At 37.7% G+C, this 13,285-nt stretch overlaps 1 protein-coding gene across 1 annotated transcript in view; it reads right to left on the reverse strand.

The window, feature by feature from the left end:
- lrp1bb (low density lipoprotein receptor-related protein 1Bb) overlaps positions 1 to 13,285 on the reverse strand; it is a 488,452-nt gene that overhangs the window by 39,044 nt on the left and 436,123 nt on the right. The window contains exons 82-85 of the mRNA XM_063005338.1: positions 11,977 to 12,102; positions 11,634 to 11,798; positions 5,221 to 5,382; positions 4,361 to 4,535 (exon numbers count right to left, since the gene is read on the reverse strand). Of these exons, the coding sequence (XP_062861408.1) occupies positions 4,361 to 4,535; positions 5,221 to 5,382; positions 11,634 to 11,798; positions 11,977 to 12,102 (628 nt within the window). The remainder of the gene's footprint in view (positions 1 to 4,360; positions 4,536 to 5,220; positions 5,383 to 11,633; positions 11,799 to 11,976; positions 12,103 to 13,285) is intronic.

The raw sequence follows: 13,285 nt of genomic DNA on the forward strand, positions 1-13,285 counted from the left end.
AGTACAAAAATAAGTGTGTCATGCCTACAGTCAAGCATGGTGGTGGGAATGCCATGGTCTGGGGCTGCATGAGTGCAGCAGGTGTTGGGGAGTTACATTTCATTGAGGGACACATGAACTCCAATATGTACTGTGAAATACTGAAGCAGAGCATGATCCCCTCCCTCCGGAAACTGGGTCGCAGGGCAGTGTTCCAGCATGATAATGACCCCAAACACACCTCTAAGACGACCACTGCTTTATTGAAGAGGCTGAGGGTAAAGGTGATGGACTGGCCAAGCATGTCTCCAGACCTAAACCCAATAGAACATCTTTGGGGCATCCTCAAGCGGAAGGTGGAGGAGCGCAAAGTCTCGAATATCCGCCAGCTCCGTGATGTCGTCATGGAGGAGTGAAAAAGCATTCCAGTGGCAACCTGTGAAGCTCTGGTAAACTCCATGCCCAGGAGAGTTAAGGCAGTTCTGGGAAATAATGGTGGCCACACAAAATATTGACACTTCAGGAACTTTCACTAAGGGGTGTACTCACTTTTGTTGCCAGTGGTTTAGACATTAATTGCTGTATATTGAGTTATTTTGAGGGAAGAATAAATTTACACTGTTATATAAGCTGCACAAAGACTACTTTTCATTGTGTCAAAGTGTCATTTTGTCAGTGTTGTCCCATGAAAAGATATACTTAAATATCTGCAGAAATGTGAGGGGTTTACTCACTTTTGTGATACACTGTATGTGATAATGGCTTTGGCTAACGTTGGTGGGAATGGCAAAATCCACGACTGTTTGAAAAAATAATGAACGTATTATTTAAGTTCTTCAGGTCTCAAAAATTACAGATTAAAACAGATCCAAAATAAATAATAAAAAATACAATTAAGTTAAAATTAAAGTAAAAGTTATTGTAAGATTTCTAAAAATATGACATTATTAATTGTCATGTTAAAATGTTTAAAACATTAAACTTTGTGACATGCCTTCCTAATTCCTCATAAGTGATTATAATTATAGCTCATTTAAATAGGGCTAATTTATCTGCACTAATTACAAAATACATAGAACAGTGGTGAGCTAGTAAAAAGCTCCTACTTCAAAATCCAAATCCAGCAGATTAAAGCTTGGGAAAATAATTTGAATAACAGAACATTTACATTTTTGGCATTTAGCAGACGTCTTTATTCAAAGTGACTTACATTACACTTACAGTACACAGTCTGAGCAATTAAGGGTTAAGGGTCTTGCTCAAGGGCCCAACAGCAGCAACCTGGCAGTGGTGGGGCTTGAACCAGTAACCTATATATATATTCACCAATCAGCCATAACATTAAACCCACCTCCTTGTTTCTACACTTGTCCATTGTCCACTTTATCAGCTCCACCTACCATATAGAAGCACTTTGTAGTTCTACAATTACTGACTGTAGTCCATTTGTTTCTCTACATCCTTTTTTTAAGCCTGCTTTCACCCTGTTCTTCAATGGTCAAGACCCCCACAGGACCACCACAGAGTAGGTATTATTTAGGTGGTGGATCATTCTCAGCACTGCAGTGACAATGACATGGTGGTGGTGTGTTAGTGTGTGTTGTGCTGGTATGAGTGCAGCAGCGCTGCTGGAGTTTTTAAATACTGTGTCCACTCACTGTCCACTCTATTAAACACTCATACCTAGTTGGTCCACCTTGTAGATGTAAAGTCAGAGACGATCACTCATCTATTGTTGCTGTTTGAGTTGCTCATCTTCTAGACCTTCATCAATGGTCACAGGACGTTCCCCCGGGCGCTGTTGGCTGGATGTTTTTGGTTGGTGGACTATTCTCAGTCCAGCAGGGACAGTGTGGTGTTTAAAAACTCCAGCAGCACTGCTGTATCTGATCAACTCATACCAGCACAACACACACTAACACACCACCACCATGTCAGTGTCACTGGAGTGCTGAGAATGATCCACCACCTAAATAATACCTACTCTGTAGTGGTTCTGACCATTGAAAAACAGCATGAAAGAGGGCTAACAAAGCATAAAGCATCACAAATTACATCACTTTTCCACAGTCACCTTCCAATGCATTTTTTCCCAGTGTCGTATCAACTTTTTAATGCTATCAGCAAAAAAATTTTTTGGTTGAGCGTGTCATGGCAATGGTCAAGGACAACATGCTGTGAGGAACCAAGCTCAGCAGGGACCCATCCTCCTTGGGTGGTCTGGCAAATAATGTAAATGTATTTGATGAATAATTATAATAATATAATATAATAGACATTCCAATTTCCACCTATTTTTAGAGTCTCCCATCACATACTAGTCATCAATCCGGCAAGCACATGCTTCTGCGACACATCCACAGCCAGCCAGCCAACCACATTTTTATGAGCTTCAGCCGGATGAAGGTGTTCAGAGGAAGGTGCTTTCCACCAGCTTTTAATCACATTGCATCAAGGATGCTGAGGATTGGATGGTGTTGCATGTTTGATGCTAAAGGAATTGGCACAGCAATTCTGTTCCTCCTATCCAGAGAGCATGGCTAATTGCTCCCAGCTCTCGCCAACAAACAGCTTATGGCATACTCGGGACGTAAACTGGCAGGCATCAGACTATTGAAGACTAAAAGCTTATAGTACTTTAAATGGTGCTGGAAAGGTTAGACATGATGCAGCCAGAGTTGTATTATTATAAAACAACATAATAGCCTCAAAAATTTAGTTTAGAAATTAGAAATACACTACAGAATGTTTGATCCAGTTTTTCTTCCCTCTGTATCTTTGTATTTTTTCTCATTTGTGTGGCACATTTATGTACCACTCCAAATTAAAAAAAGTTGGGACAGTATGAAAAATGCAAAAAAAATAAAAATGTTGTGTTCCTTAAAAAAGTGTTCCTTACATTTACTTTGACTTGATTGCAGACTGTTTGAACCCACGATATTTCATGTTTTGTCTGCTCAACTTCATTTCATGTGTTAATATACCTCCATTCCTGCATTTCAAGCCTGCACCACATTCCAAAAAAAGTTGGGACGAAGGCAAATTAGGGCTAGTAATGAGGTGAAAAAACTAAATAATGATGTGATTCCAAACAGGCGTAATCATGGTTTGGTATAAAAGCAGCATCAGGAAATCTCCAGTTTGTCAACAAATGTGTGAGAAAATGTACCTCAAAGAAAGATTGGAAGGGATTTGCATATTTCTCCCTCTACAGTGCATAATATGATTAAACGATTCAAGGAATCAGGAGGAATTTTAGTGAGTAAAGGCCAAGGGTGCAAGCTTAAGCTTAATGCCTGTGATCTTCGATCCCTCAGACGGCACTGCATCAAGAACCGCCACTCAACAATAGCTGATATAACCACATGGACAAGGGATTACTTTGGTTAACCTTTGTCAAGCACTACAATACAGAGTTACATGCACAAATGCCACTTAAAACTTTACTGTGCAAAAAAGAAGCCTCATGTTAACCATGTCCAGAAGCGGCGTCGACTTGTCTGGGCTCGAAGGCATCTAGGATGGACCATCACACAATGGAAACATGTATTGTAGTCAGATGAATCAACATTCCAGGTCTTTTTGGAAAAAAAAATGGACGTCGTGTGCTCCAGACCAAAGACGAAAAAGACCATCCAGACTGTTATCAGCAACAAGTCCAAAAGCCAGGGTCTCTCATGGTATGGGGCTGTGTCAGTGCCCATGGCAAAGGTCATTTACACTTCTGTGATGGCAGCATTAATGCAGAAAAGTACATTGAGATCTTAGAGCAACATATGCTGCCTTCAAGATGTCATCTTTTCCAGGAACGTCCATGTATTTTTCAACAAGACAATGCAAAACCACATGCTGCACACATTACAAAGGCATGGCTGTGGAAGAAGAGGGTACAGATACTGGACTGGACTGGCTGCAGTCCTGACCTGTCCCCAATAGAGTATGTGTGGAGAATTTAAAAAAAATGTGACAACAACGACCCCATACTGTTGCACATCTTAAGTCGTGTTTGCAGGAAGAATGGGACAAAATAAAAGCTAAAACACTCAATCACTTGGTATCCTCGGTGCCAAAATGTCTTTTAAGTGTGGTGAAAAGGAATGGTAACATTACAAAGTGGTAAATGCTTTACTGACCCAACTTTTTTTGGAATGTGTTGCAGGCCTGAAATGCAGGAATGGAAGTATAATAATAAATTAAATGAAGTTGACCAGACAAAACATGAAATATCTCAGGTTTACTTTTTTATTACAGTTAAATAGAATTTTGATGATTTTTTTTTATTATTACTAAAGATAGCACTGGTCAGTTATGTCATGCAATATCTGTTTTATCTAAATATAGATTTTTATTATCTAAAATTGTAATCAAACATGAAACATACTTGCAGGCCACATCTCCAGTCTCTGCATCAATAATGCAGGGGGCACCATGGCACCGTAGGCACTTGTCCACGTCACATTTGATCCCTTCATATCGACCTGGACACACACACTCCACATGGCCCGAGCTCGACAATGTGCAGGCTTTGGAGTTCACACAGTAATGGTGACAGATGTCTGTCATGGAAACAACACAGAGAGGAAAAAAAAATCCATTAGTGAGTGCCTAATTAGAATTCAAGGGGAAAGTTATGCTCAGGATTATCTGATGATTTAATTGGACTTTTTACAGGGCTTTAATAAGAGTTAATTGTCTGCATCAAATATCTACAGTAGTTCATCAATGGAAAAACATCACCCCATGTGCGTGCTATAGTGATATGAAATTCTATAACCCACAGTAGGAAAATCGTTATATCAGAGAACACTTTTTAGCTGCAGCACAAACAACTCAAGGTCATCTAGTATCTTTTTAAAACATTTTTCTCTTTTTTTAAATCAAGCACTTTAATATAATTATTTTTTATTGATAGCAATGGCCAAGTGTTTCTATCTGTTTTTATGCTAATAATGCTGATGGCTCAGTATTCAGTAATTTAATAAGCTCTAAGAAGTAATTAACTTTGAATATTAGATTGAAGGTAAGTGAAAACAAATGGTCATTTAAAACCTTTTTGTTAATTCTCTCTATTTGTGAAGGCCATCTGTGCTTAGGTGCTTAAAAGCTTGATTTATATTTATACAAAATCTTTCAAAGTTCAGGTGAGTCTTACATTCTGCACTTTAAAGTTTAATTAAATACAACTGTAACCTCATAAATCAGTAAGTAACAGAGCAAACATGGCTTGTATTTTGCACTTACGGAAAAGGCAGCGATCACCCGTGTATTCTGCTAAACAGCGGCACACCGGCTGGTTGCCCTGGCTGACATCACATGTCCCTCCATTTAGACAGTAATTATCACACACCTTACGCTCACAGTTTGGCCCGGTGAAGCCCACAGCACAGCGACATGTCGGCTTTCCTATTTGGGGGAAAAAAAATACCCTCAATCAAATGTTATATGTGGTTTCTTTTTAGTATTTGCTAATTACTAATTAAATATGTATTTGAGTAATACATATATTAGATAAACAGTCCAATGTACATAACCCAAAATAAATAAATAAAATAATACAACAATAATAACAAATGCATGAGAAAATTATTGAAATGTTTAAAAAAAATTTCTTAATGAAAGATTAGAGGGAATTCGAAGATGTCTACCTCTACAGTGCATAATATCATTAAACAATTTAAGGAATTTCAGTGCATTAAAAGCAAGGGCACAAGCCTAAGCTGAACACCCATAATGTCCAATTCCTAAGACAGCACTACATCAAGAACCATCATTCATCAGCTGATAAGAAGCACATGGGCAAACAATTAGTTTAGCAAACTTTTGTCAAGTACTACAATACGGAGTTACATTCACAAATGCCACCTAAAACTTTACTGTGCAAAAAAGAAGCCTTATGTTATCCATGTCCAGAGATGATGTCAAGTTCTCTGGGCTTGGAGACATCTAGGATGGACCATCACACAGTGGAAATGTGTATTGCGGTTAGATTGCAGTATTTCAGATCTTTTTTTGGAATACTGAAAAAAAGGACCAGAAAAGTACAACTCCAAATCAGAAAAAGTTGGGACAGTAAGGAAAATGCAAATAAAATAAAAATGCAGTGTTCCTTAGATTTACTTTGACTTTTATTTGATTGCAGACAGTTTGAACCCAAGATATGTCATGTTTTATCTGCTCAACTTCATTTCATTTGTTAATATACCTCCATTCCTGCATTTCAGGCCTGCAACACATTCCAAAAAAAAAATTGGGACGGGGGCAATTTAGGGCTAGTAATGAGGTGAAAAAACTAAATAATGATGTTACCAAGTGATTGTAATCATGGTCTGGTACAACAGCAGCAGCATCCAGGAAAGGCGGAGTATTTGATGAGCAAAGATGATCAGAGGATCTCCAGTTTATCAACAAATGTGTGAGAAAATGATTGAAATGTTTAAAAACAAAACAAAAAAAATATTTGGAAAGGATTTGCAAATTTCTCCCACTACAGTTCATAATATCATTAAACGGTTCAAGGAATCTGGAGGAATCAGTGCGTATAAGCCAAGGATGCAGCTTAAGCTGAACGCCCATGATCTTCGATCCCTCAGACGGCACTGCATCAAGAACCGCCACTCAACAATAGCTGATATAACCACATGGGCGAGGGATTACTTTGGCAAACCTTTGTCAAGCACTACAATACAGAGTTACATGGGACAATACCACTTAAAACCTTACTGTGCAAAAAAGAAGCCTTATGTTAACCATGTCCACAGGTGGTGTCGACTTCTCTGGGCTTGGAGACATCTAAGATGGAGCATCACACAGTGGAAATGTGTATTGTGGTCAGATGAATCAGCAAAGATGAAAAGGAGTTATCAAACTGTTATCAGCAACAAGTCCTAAAACCAGGCTCTGTCATGGTATGGGGTTGTGTCAGTGCCCTCGGCAAAAGTCATTTACACTTCTGTGATGGCAGCATTAAAGTATTAATCAGCATAATATATTTATTTATTAAAACACCACTTTTGCATTTTGTACCCTTTTGACTTATTCTGAAAAAGTGGTTTCTTGCTAATGGTTACAGTATGTTAAGCATTAGATTTTTATGAGTATGATTATTATTCCAGGAATATTTCACAGAACTTTTAAGGTCAATTTTTAACTGACGCAAGAAATAATTATGTGCAAATTAAGCTTTTCATTATTTAAATAAGGTACCATTTTGCAATGTATAAAAATTAGTTAAACTGAACACATATTAAGTAGAAAAGGTCAAAAATTAGTTTGAAATTGTATCTACTTATTTACTTTTTTTAATTCAGTACAACACAATTATTAGGTGTTACAATTACATGCTTAGTTTCCTTATTTCTTACAGTTATATAAAAAAAATGATATTTGTACTTGCAGTTGCAATCAAAATTATTCAACTCCCATTGCAAATTAGGTTTATTAACAGATGTTTGCAATTAATCATACAAGAACAATTTAAATAGCTCAATACAACTAATGTAACAAGTGGTTTCTCCAGATTCAACACAAAATGCCATTTTAATGAATACTAGAGTCTCAGAATTATTTAACCCTAGAATCTGTCATAAAAGCACAAATTTGCAAATCACGTGTTGTCTAAGGCAGACATGATGCAACTAATCAAATACTTAATTAGTTGCATCAGGTGTGTTGGGATAAAACACATACAATACCCAGATGTGAATGTGATGTTTGATTGCATGTTAGACATATGAGAGTTAAGAGAGTTGTCCAAAAAGTTAAAAGACAAAATAACTGCCTTGCACAAACAAGAAAAATATACAAAATGATAGTAAAGGAACCCGAATATTCCTGGAGATACAGCTGAAAGCAAAGTTTGCAAGTTCAAAGATAAAGGAACACTGGCTACTGGCAAAAGAAGGCTGCCACCAGATTACTGAGAAGGCAGGTGGACCAAAACCCATGACCTGCAGCAAGATTTGATGGCAGCAGGCACTGTGGTTTCAGTTTGCACAGTAAGACACATACTAAACACTGAAGGTCTCCATGCCCGAACTCCAAGACTTACACCTCTACTGACCCAAAAGCATAAGAAAAGTCAGCTCCAATATGCTTAATCCCTGTTCTGTGAAGCAATAAAACAGAACTGGAGCTCCTCAGGCCTATGGATTAGTGGTATGCCTGGAGGAGAAAAAAATGAAGCATAAACTGAAAAGAACACCCTGCCGGTGGCTTGGTGATGCTCTGGGGCTGCTTTGCTGCATCTGAAACTGGAAACGTGCAACATGCAGAGGGCAAGAGTGGATGTTATGGATTAAAGCTTTTCTGATTAATAACAATTTACTTACATTTTTAAAAACTCTATTTGAACTCTGATGTTAAACTTTTTAACAAAGTGCTTACATAATGTATTTTTTAAATGATTAATCTTCATCACACAGTCCCACACATACAGTATGCTTGCAAACAGATGCAATTTACATTTACATGTATTGCATTTAGCAGACACTTTTATGCAAAACAACAAATAATTTGTGAGTTTAGGCTCCGAGGTTGTAGAAAATCACCACTAGAGCTCCTTTACACCAAACTCGTCAAATCATCTTAGTGTTGTGGAAAAATAAAGTGAGATAGTAAATGAAAACAAAGGTTACAATTGACTGGATTGGAAGAACTTATTGGCACGATCGTGGGTTCTTACAGCAGTGGAATAGCTGAAGAACAAGGAACAGATACGATGGCTCTCCCTTTATACTGCTCTAGTTACATTACATTGGGTGTTGGACTTTGGAACCTCCATTCTGTGCTAACTGTTGTTTCTTATCTGCTTACACAGACATGTTGCTTATCTCTGTACTTTAGACTAAGGATTTAATGCACAAAACAGCATAATACTAACAATTTAGTAATATTAAGCATAAAAATCTACTTTTTCCATGACAAGAGCATAACAATGTATGCAATTGTTAGCAAAAGTAATAAACTAGAACAAGAATATATAAAGGGTAAAAAGGTAGGTTTGTATAATGAATAACATGTTTAATAAATAGATTATATATGTTTAATTATATATCACATACTGTATATTATATATTTATATACTGTAAATGCATAGATTATGCTTAATATGCACTATGAAATATGCTTCACTTATTTAAATTATTTATATTGCCTATTTTTACAGATAACACATTTTTGTAAGGAAACAATGTTTCTCTAGACAGCTTCATAACAATGCACAAATATTAACTTAAACAAATAAAGCTTTTCAGCTATTTTGCATGTGGAAGATTTTGTATTTGTATACAAATTATAAGTAAACTCATAATTTAAAACCACCAAGCAGTAAACATTTACCCAAGCAAAGGGTATAATTAATTTAATTTTAGAAGAATATTTGAAAGATGTAGAGGTAATTAATGTGTTCTTCATGTTCCATATGACTGATTGCAGAACTTTAATTCAGGCCTGGATACACACTTGGCTGATTTTGTTATTAGCACTATTGTTTTCACAGGTGGCAAGGCTGATAAAGATGTCTCACTCTAAATTAAAATCATTCAACGACGGCACTCAATGAATTGTGAATCTAGACCAAGCTTCTATAACATTGCTACACCAGATAAGTGGTGTTTTGTACAACAGAGATAGAAGCAAATTCTCTTGACTTATTTTGACAAACATAATTAAATTAAATTAAAATTGCAATTGCCATGGGTAATAAAAATCAACAATAAAAAAAATTAACAAAGTTTGACATTTTGTTGTTTTGACACATGTTAAACATTTAATACAGTTAAAAAATATGAATAAATACATTTTTAGAAGTCTCCGTTTTTTAAAATAAACTGTAGCTTTAATGTGAGCTATAATCTGAGCTATACAAATAAACAAGAACTCATGTTATTGTTGCAAATCATCACTGAGACTAAATCTGAGGTAAAAAAAAAAAAGATAACAAATAATAAAATAATAACAATATTAATCATCATCATCATATTAATAATAACAATAATAATAATAATAATAGTAGTAATAATAATAATAAATGAGGTGTCAAAATAAACTTAAGGAGTTACTTTTTATCCGATAAGCATGAGTCAGTATGTAGAAGCCAGGTACAAATAATTTGTCTAATAGTTGATTGATTATACATCCCCAAATCAGAAAAAGTTGGGACAGTAGGGAAAATGCAAACAAAATAAAAATGCAGCGTTCCTTACATTTACTTTGACTTTAATTTGATTGCAGACAGTTTGAACCCAAGATATTTCATGTTTTGTCTGATTAGCTTAATTTAATTTGTTCATATACCTCTATTCCTTCATTTCTGTCCTTCAACACATTCCAAAATAAGTTTGTACAGGGGCAATTTAGGGCTAGTAATGAGATGAAAAAACTAAATAATGATGTGATTCCAAACAGGTGATGTCAACAGGTGATTGTAATCATGGTTTGGTACAAAGTCTTTGATGAGCAAATATGATCAGAGGATCTCCAGTTTGTCAACAAATGTGTGAGAAAATGATCGAAATGTTTAAAGACAATGTACATCAAAGAAAGATTGGAAGGGATTTGCATATTTCTCCCTCTACAGTGCATAATATCATTAAATGATTCAAGGAATCAGGAGGAATCTCAGTGCGTAAAGGCCAAGGGCGCAAACATAAGCTGAACGCCAGTGATCTTCAATCCCTCAGATGGCACTGCATCAAGAACCGCCACTCAACAATAGCTGATATAACCACACTGGCAGGGGATTACTTTGGCAAATGTTTGTCAAGCACTACAATACGGAGTTACATGCACAAATGCCACTTAAAACTTTACTGTGCAAAAAAAGACGCCTTATGTTAACCATGTCCAGAAGTGGTGTCGACTTCTCTGGGCTTGGAGGCATCTAGGATGGACCATCACACAGAGAAAACGTGTATTGTGGTCAGATGAATTAGCAAAGACGAAAAGGACCACCCAGACTGTTATCAGCAACAAGTCCAAAAGCCAGGGTCTCTCATGGTATGGGGCTGTGTCAGTGCCCTCGGCAAAGGTCATTTACACTTCTGTGATGGCAGCATTAATGCAGAAAAGTACATTGAGATCTTAGAGCAACATCTGCTGAGACAATGCAAAACCACATGCTGCACACGTTACAAAGGCATGGCTGCGGAAGAAGAGGGTACGGGTACTGGAATGAAATGAAGTTGAGCAGACAAAACATGAAATATCTCAGGTTCATACTGCCTGCAATGAAATAAAAGTCAAAGTAAATGTAAGAAACTCTGTTATTTTTATTATTTGCATTTTCCATGCTGTCCCAACTTTTTCTGATTTGGGGTTTTAAATGCCATGTTTTCTTTTTTTATATATATTGTTTTCTTTTTTTTACTTAAAATAAATAATAATGTGCATGCCTTTTCGCCCAATCCTGTCTTCCTATGAGTCTACATAGATGTATTACATTACTGCCTTAACCTGATTAAGGGGAAATGATAACACAGCGTTTGCAGATCACTCCTGGATGCATCTTTTAAGAAATATGTATTCTAGTATCACGAAGTATCATGAAACAGTTAATATGGATATGTATATGGCACAGCCCAGAGAGAAAGAGCTTGTTTAAATGAAAATAGGACAAAATCTTAATAAGCTGACACAGAGGTGAAGGTTTTTCTTACCGAGTGGTGACCCTGTACATGTGCCCCCGTTTAAGCAGTAGTCTGTGCAGTGGTTGATTTCACAGCGCTCTCCAGAGAAATCAGGCCAGCAATAACAGCGCCACTCCCCTTTTTCATTGGCCACACAGCGGCCCCCATTCTCACAAGCAGGCCGGCACAGTTCACCTTCAGTACGAGAAAATCGTATTTGTAAGATTTTTTGCTTCTGAGTTTACTAAAAATTATAGTTGATTTCAAATCAGCAGAGCACTAAATTATTGCTTACATAAGTGTTTTAAAATACATGTAAAAGTAAAATATAAAGAATGCTAAAAGCTCAGCAAAACTCAGACAAAAAGCAGACCTGAAACACTGGGGTCAATACAGGAGCCATTAACCAGAGCCTTTCCTTCCGGACAGATGCAACTGGCACCACTTGGGTTGAGCAGACACATGAAGTCACAGGTCATTTTCAGACACGGGTTGGCCACTAAGAAAAGCAACAAAATCAATCAATCAATCAATAAATGAAATACAAATCACGATAACCAGCTTTCAATCCTGCACTACCCCTGTGCTTCACCATCACAGCAAGTTATACTGTATATATATATATATACAGGGGTTGGACAAAATAACTGAAACACCTGTCATTTTAGTGTGGGAGGTTGCATGGCTAAATTGGACCAGTCTGGTGGCCAATCTTCATTAATTGCACATTGCACCAGTAAGAGCAGAGTGTGAAGGTTCAATTAGCAGGGTAAGAGCACAGTTTTGCTCAAAATATTGCAATGCACACAACATTATGGGTGACATACCAGAGTTCAAAAGAGGACAAATTGTTGGTGCACGTCTTGCTGGCGCATCTGTGACCAAGACAGCAAGTCTTTGTGATGTATCAAGAGCCACGGTATCCAGGGTAATGTCAGCATACCACCAAGAAGGACAAACCACATCCAACAGGATTAACTGTGGACGCAAGAGGAAGCTGTCTGAAAGGGATGTTCGGGTGCTAACCCGGATTGTATCCAAAAAACATAAAACCACGGCTGCCCAAATCACGGCAGAATTAAATGTGCACCTCAACTCTCCTGTTTCCACCAGAACTGTCCGTCGGGAGCTCCACAGGGTCAATATACACGGCCGGGCTGCTATAGCCAAACCTTTGGTCACTCGTGCCAATGCCAAACGTCGGTTTCAATGGTGCAAGGAGCGCAAATCTTGGGCTGTGGACAATGTGAAACATGTATTGTTCTCTGATGAGTCCACCTTTACTGTTTTCCCCACATCCGGGAGAGTTACGGTGTGGAGAAGCCCCAAAGAAGCGTACCACCCAGACTGTTGCATGCCCAGAGTGAAGCATGGGGGTGGATCAGTGATGGTTTGGGCTGCCATATCATGGCATTCCCTTGGCCCAATACTTGTGCTAGATGGGCGCGTCACTGCCAAGGACTACCGAACCATTCTGGAGGACCATGTGCATCCAATGGCGGTGCCGTGTATCAGGATGACAATGCACCAATACACACAGCAAGACTGGTGAAAGATTGGTTTGATGAACAGGGGTTGGACAAAATAACTGAAACACCTGGTTTTAGACCACAATAATTTATTAGTATGGTGTAGGGCCTCCTTTTGCGGCCAATACAGCGTCAATTCGTCTTGGAAATGAC

The sequence above is a fragment of the Trichomycterus rosablanca genome, chromosome 12 (assembly GCF_030014385.1).
Source record: "Trichomycterus rosablanca isolate fTriRos1 chromosome 12, fTriRos1.hap1, whole genome shotgun sequence".
Classification (NCBI taxonomy): domain Eukaryota; kingdom Metazoa; phylum Chordata; class Actinopteri; order Siluriformes; family Trichomycteridae; genus Trichomycterus; species Trichomycterus rosablanca.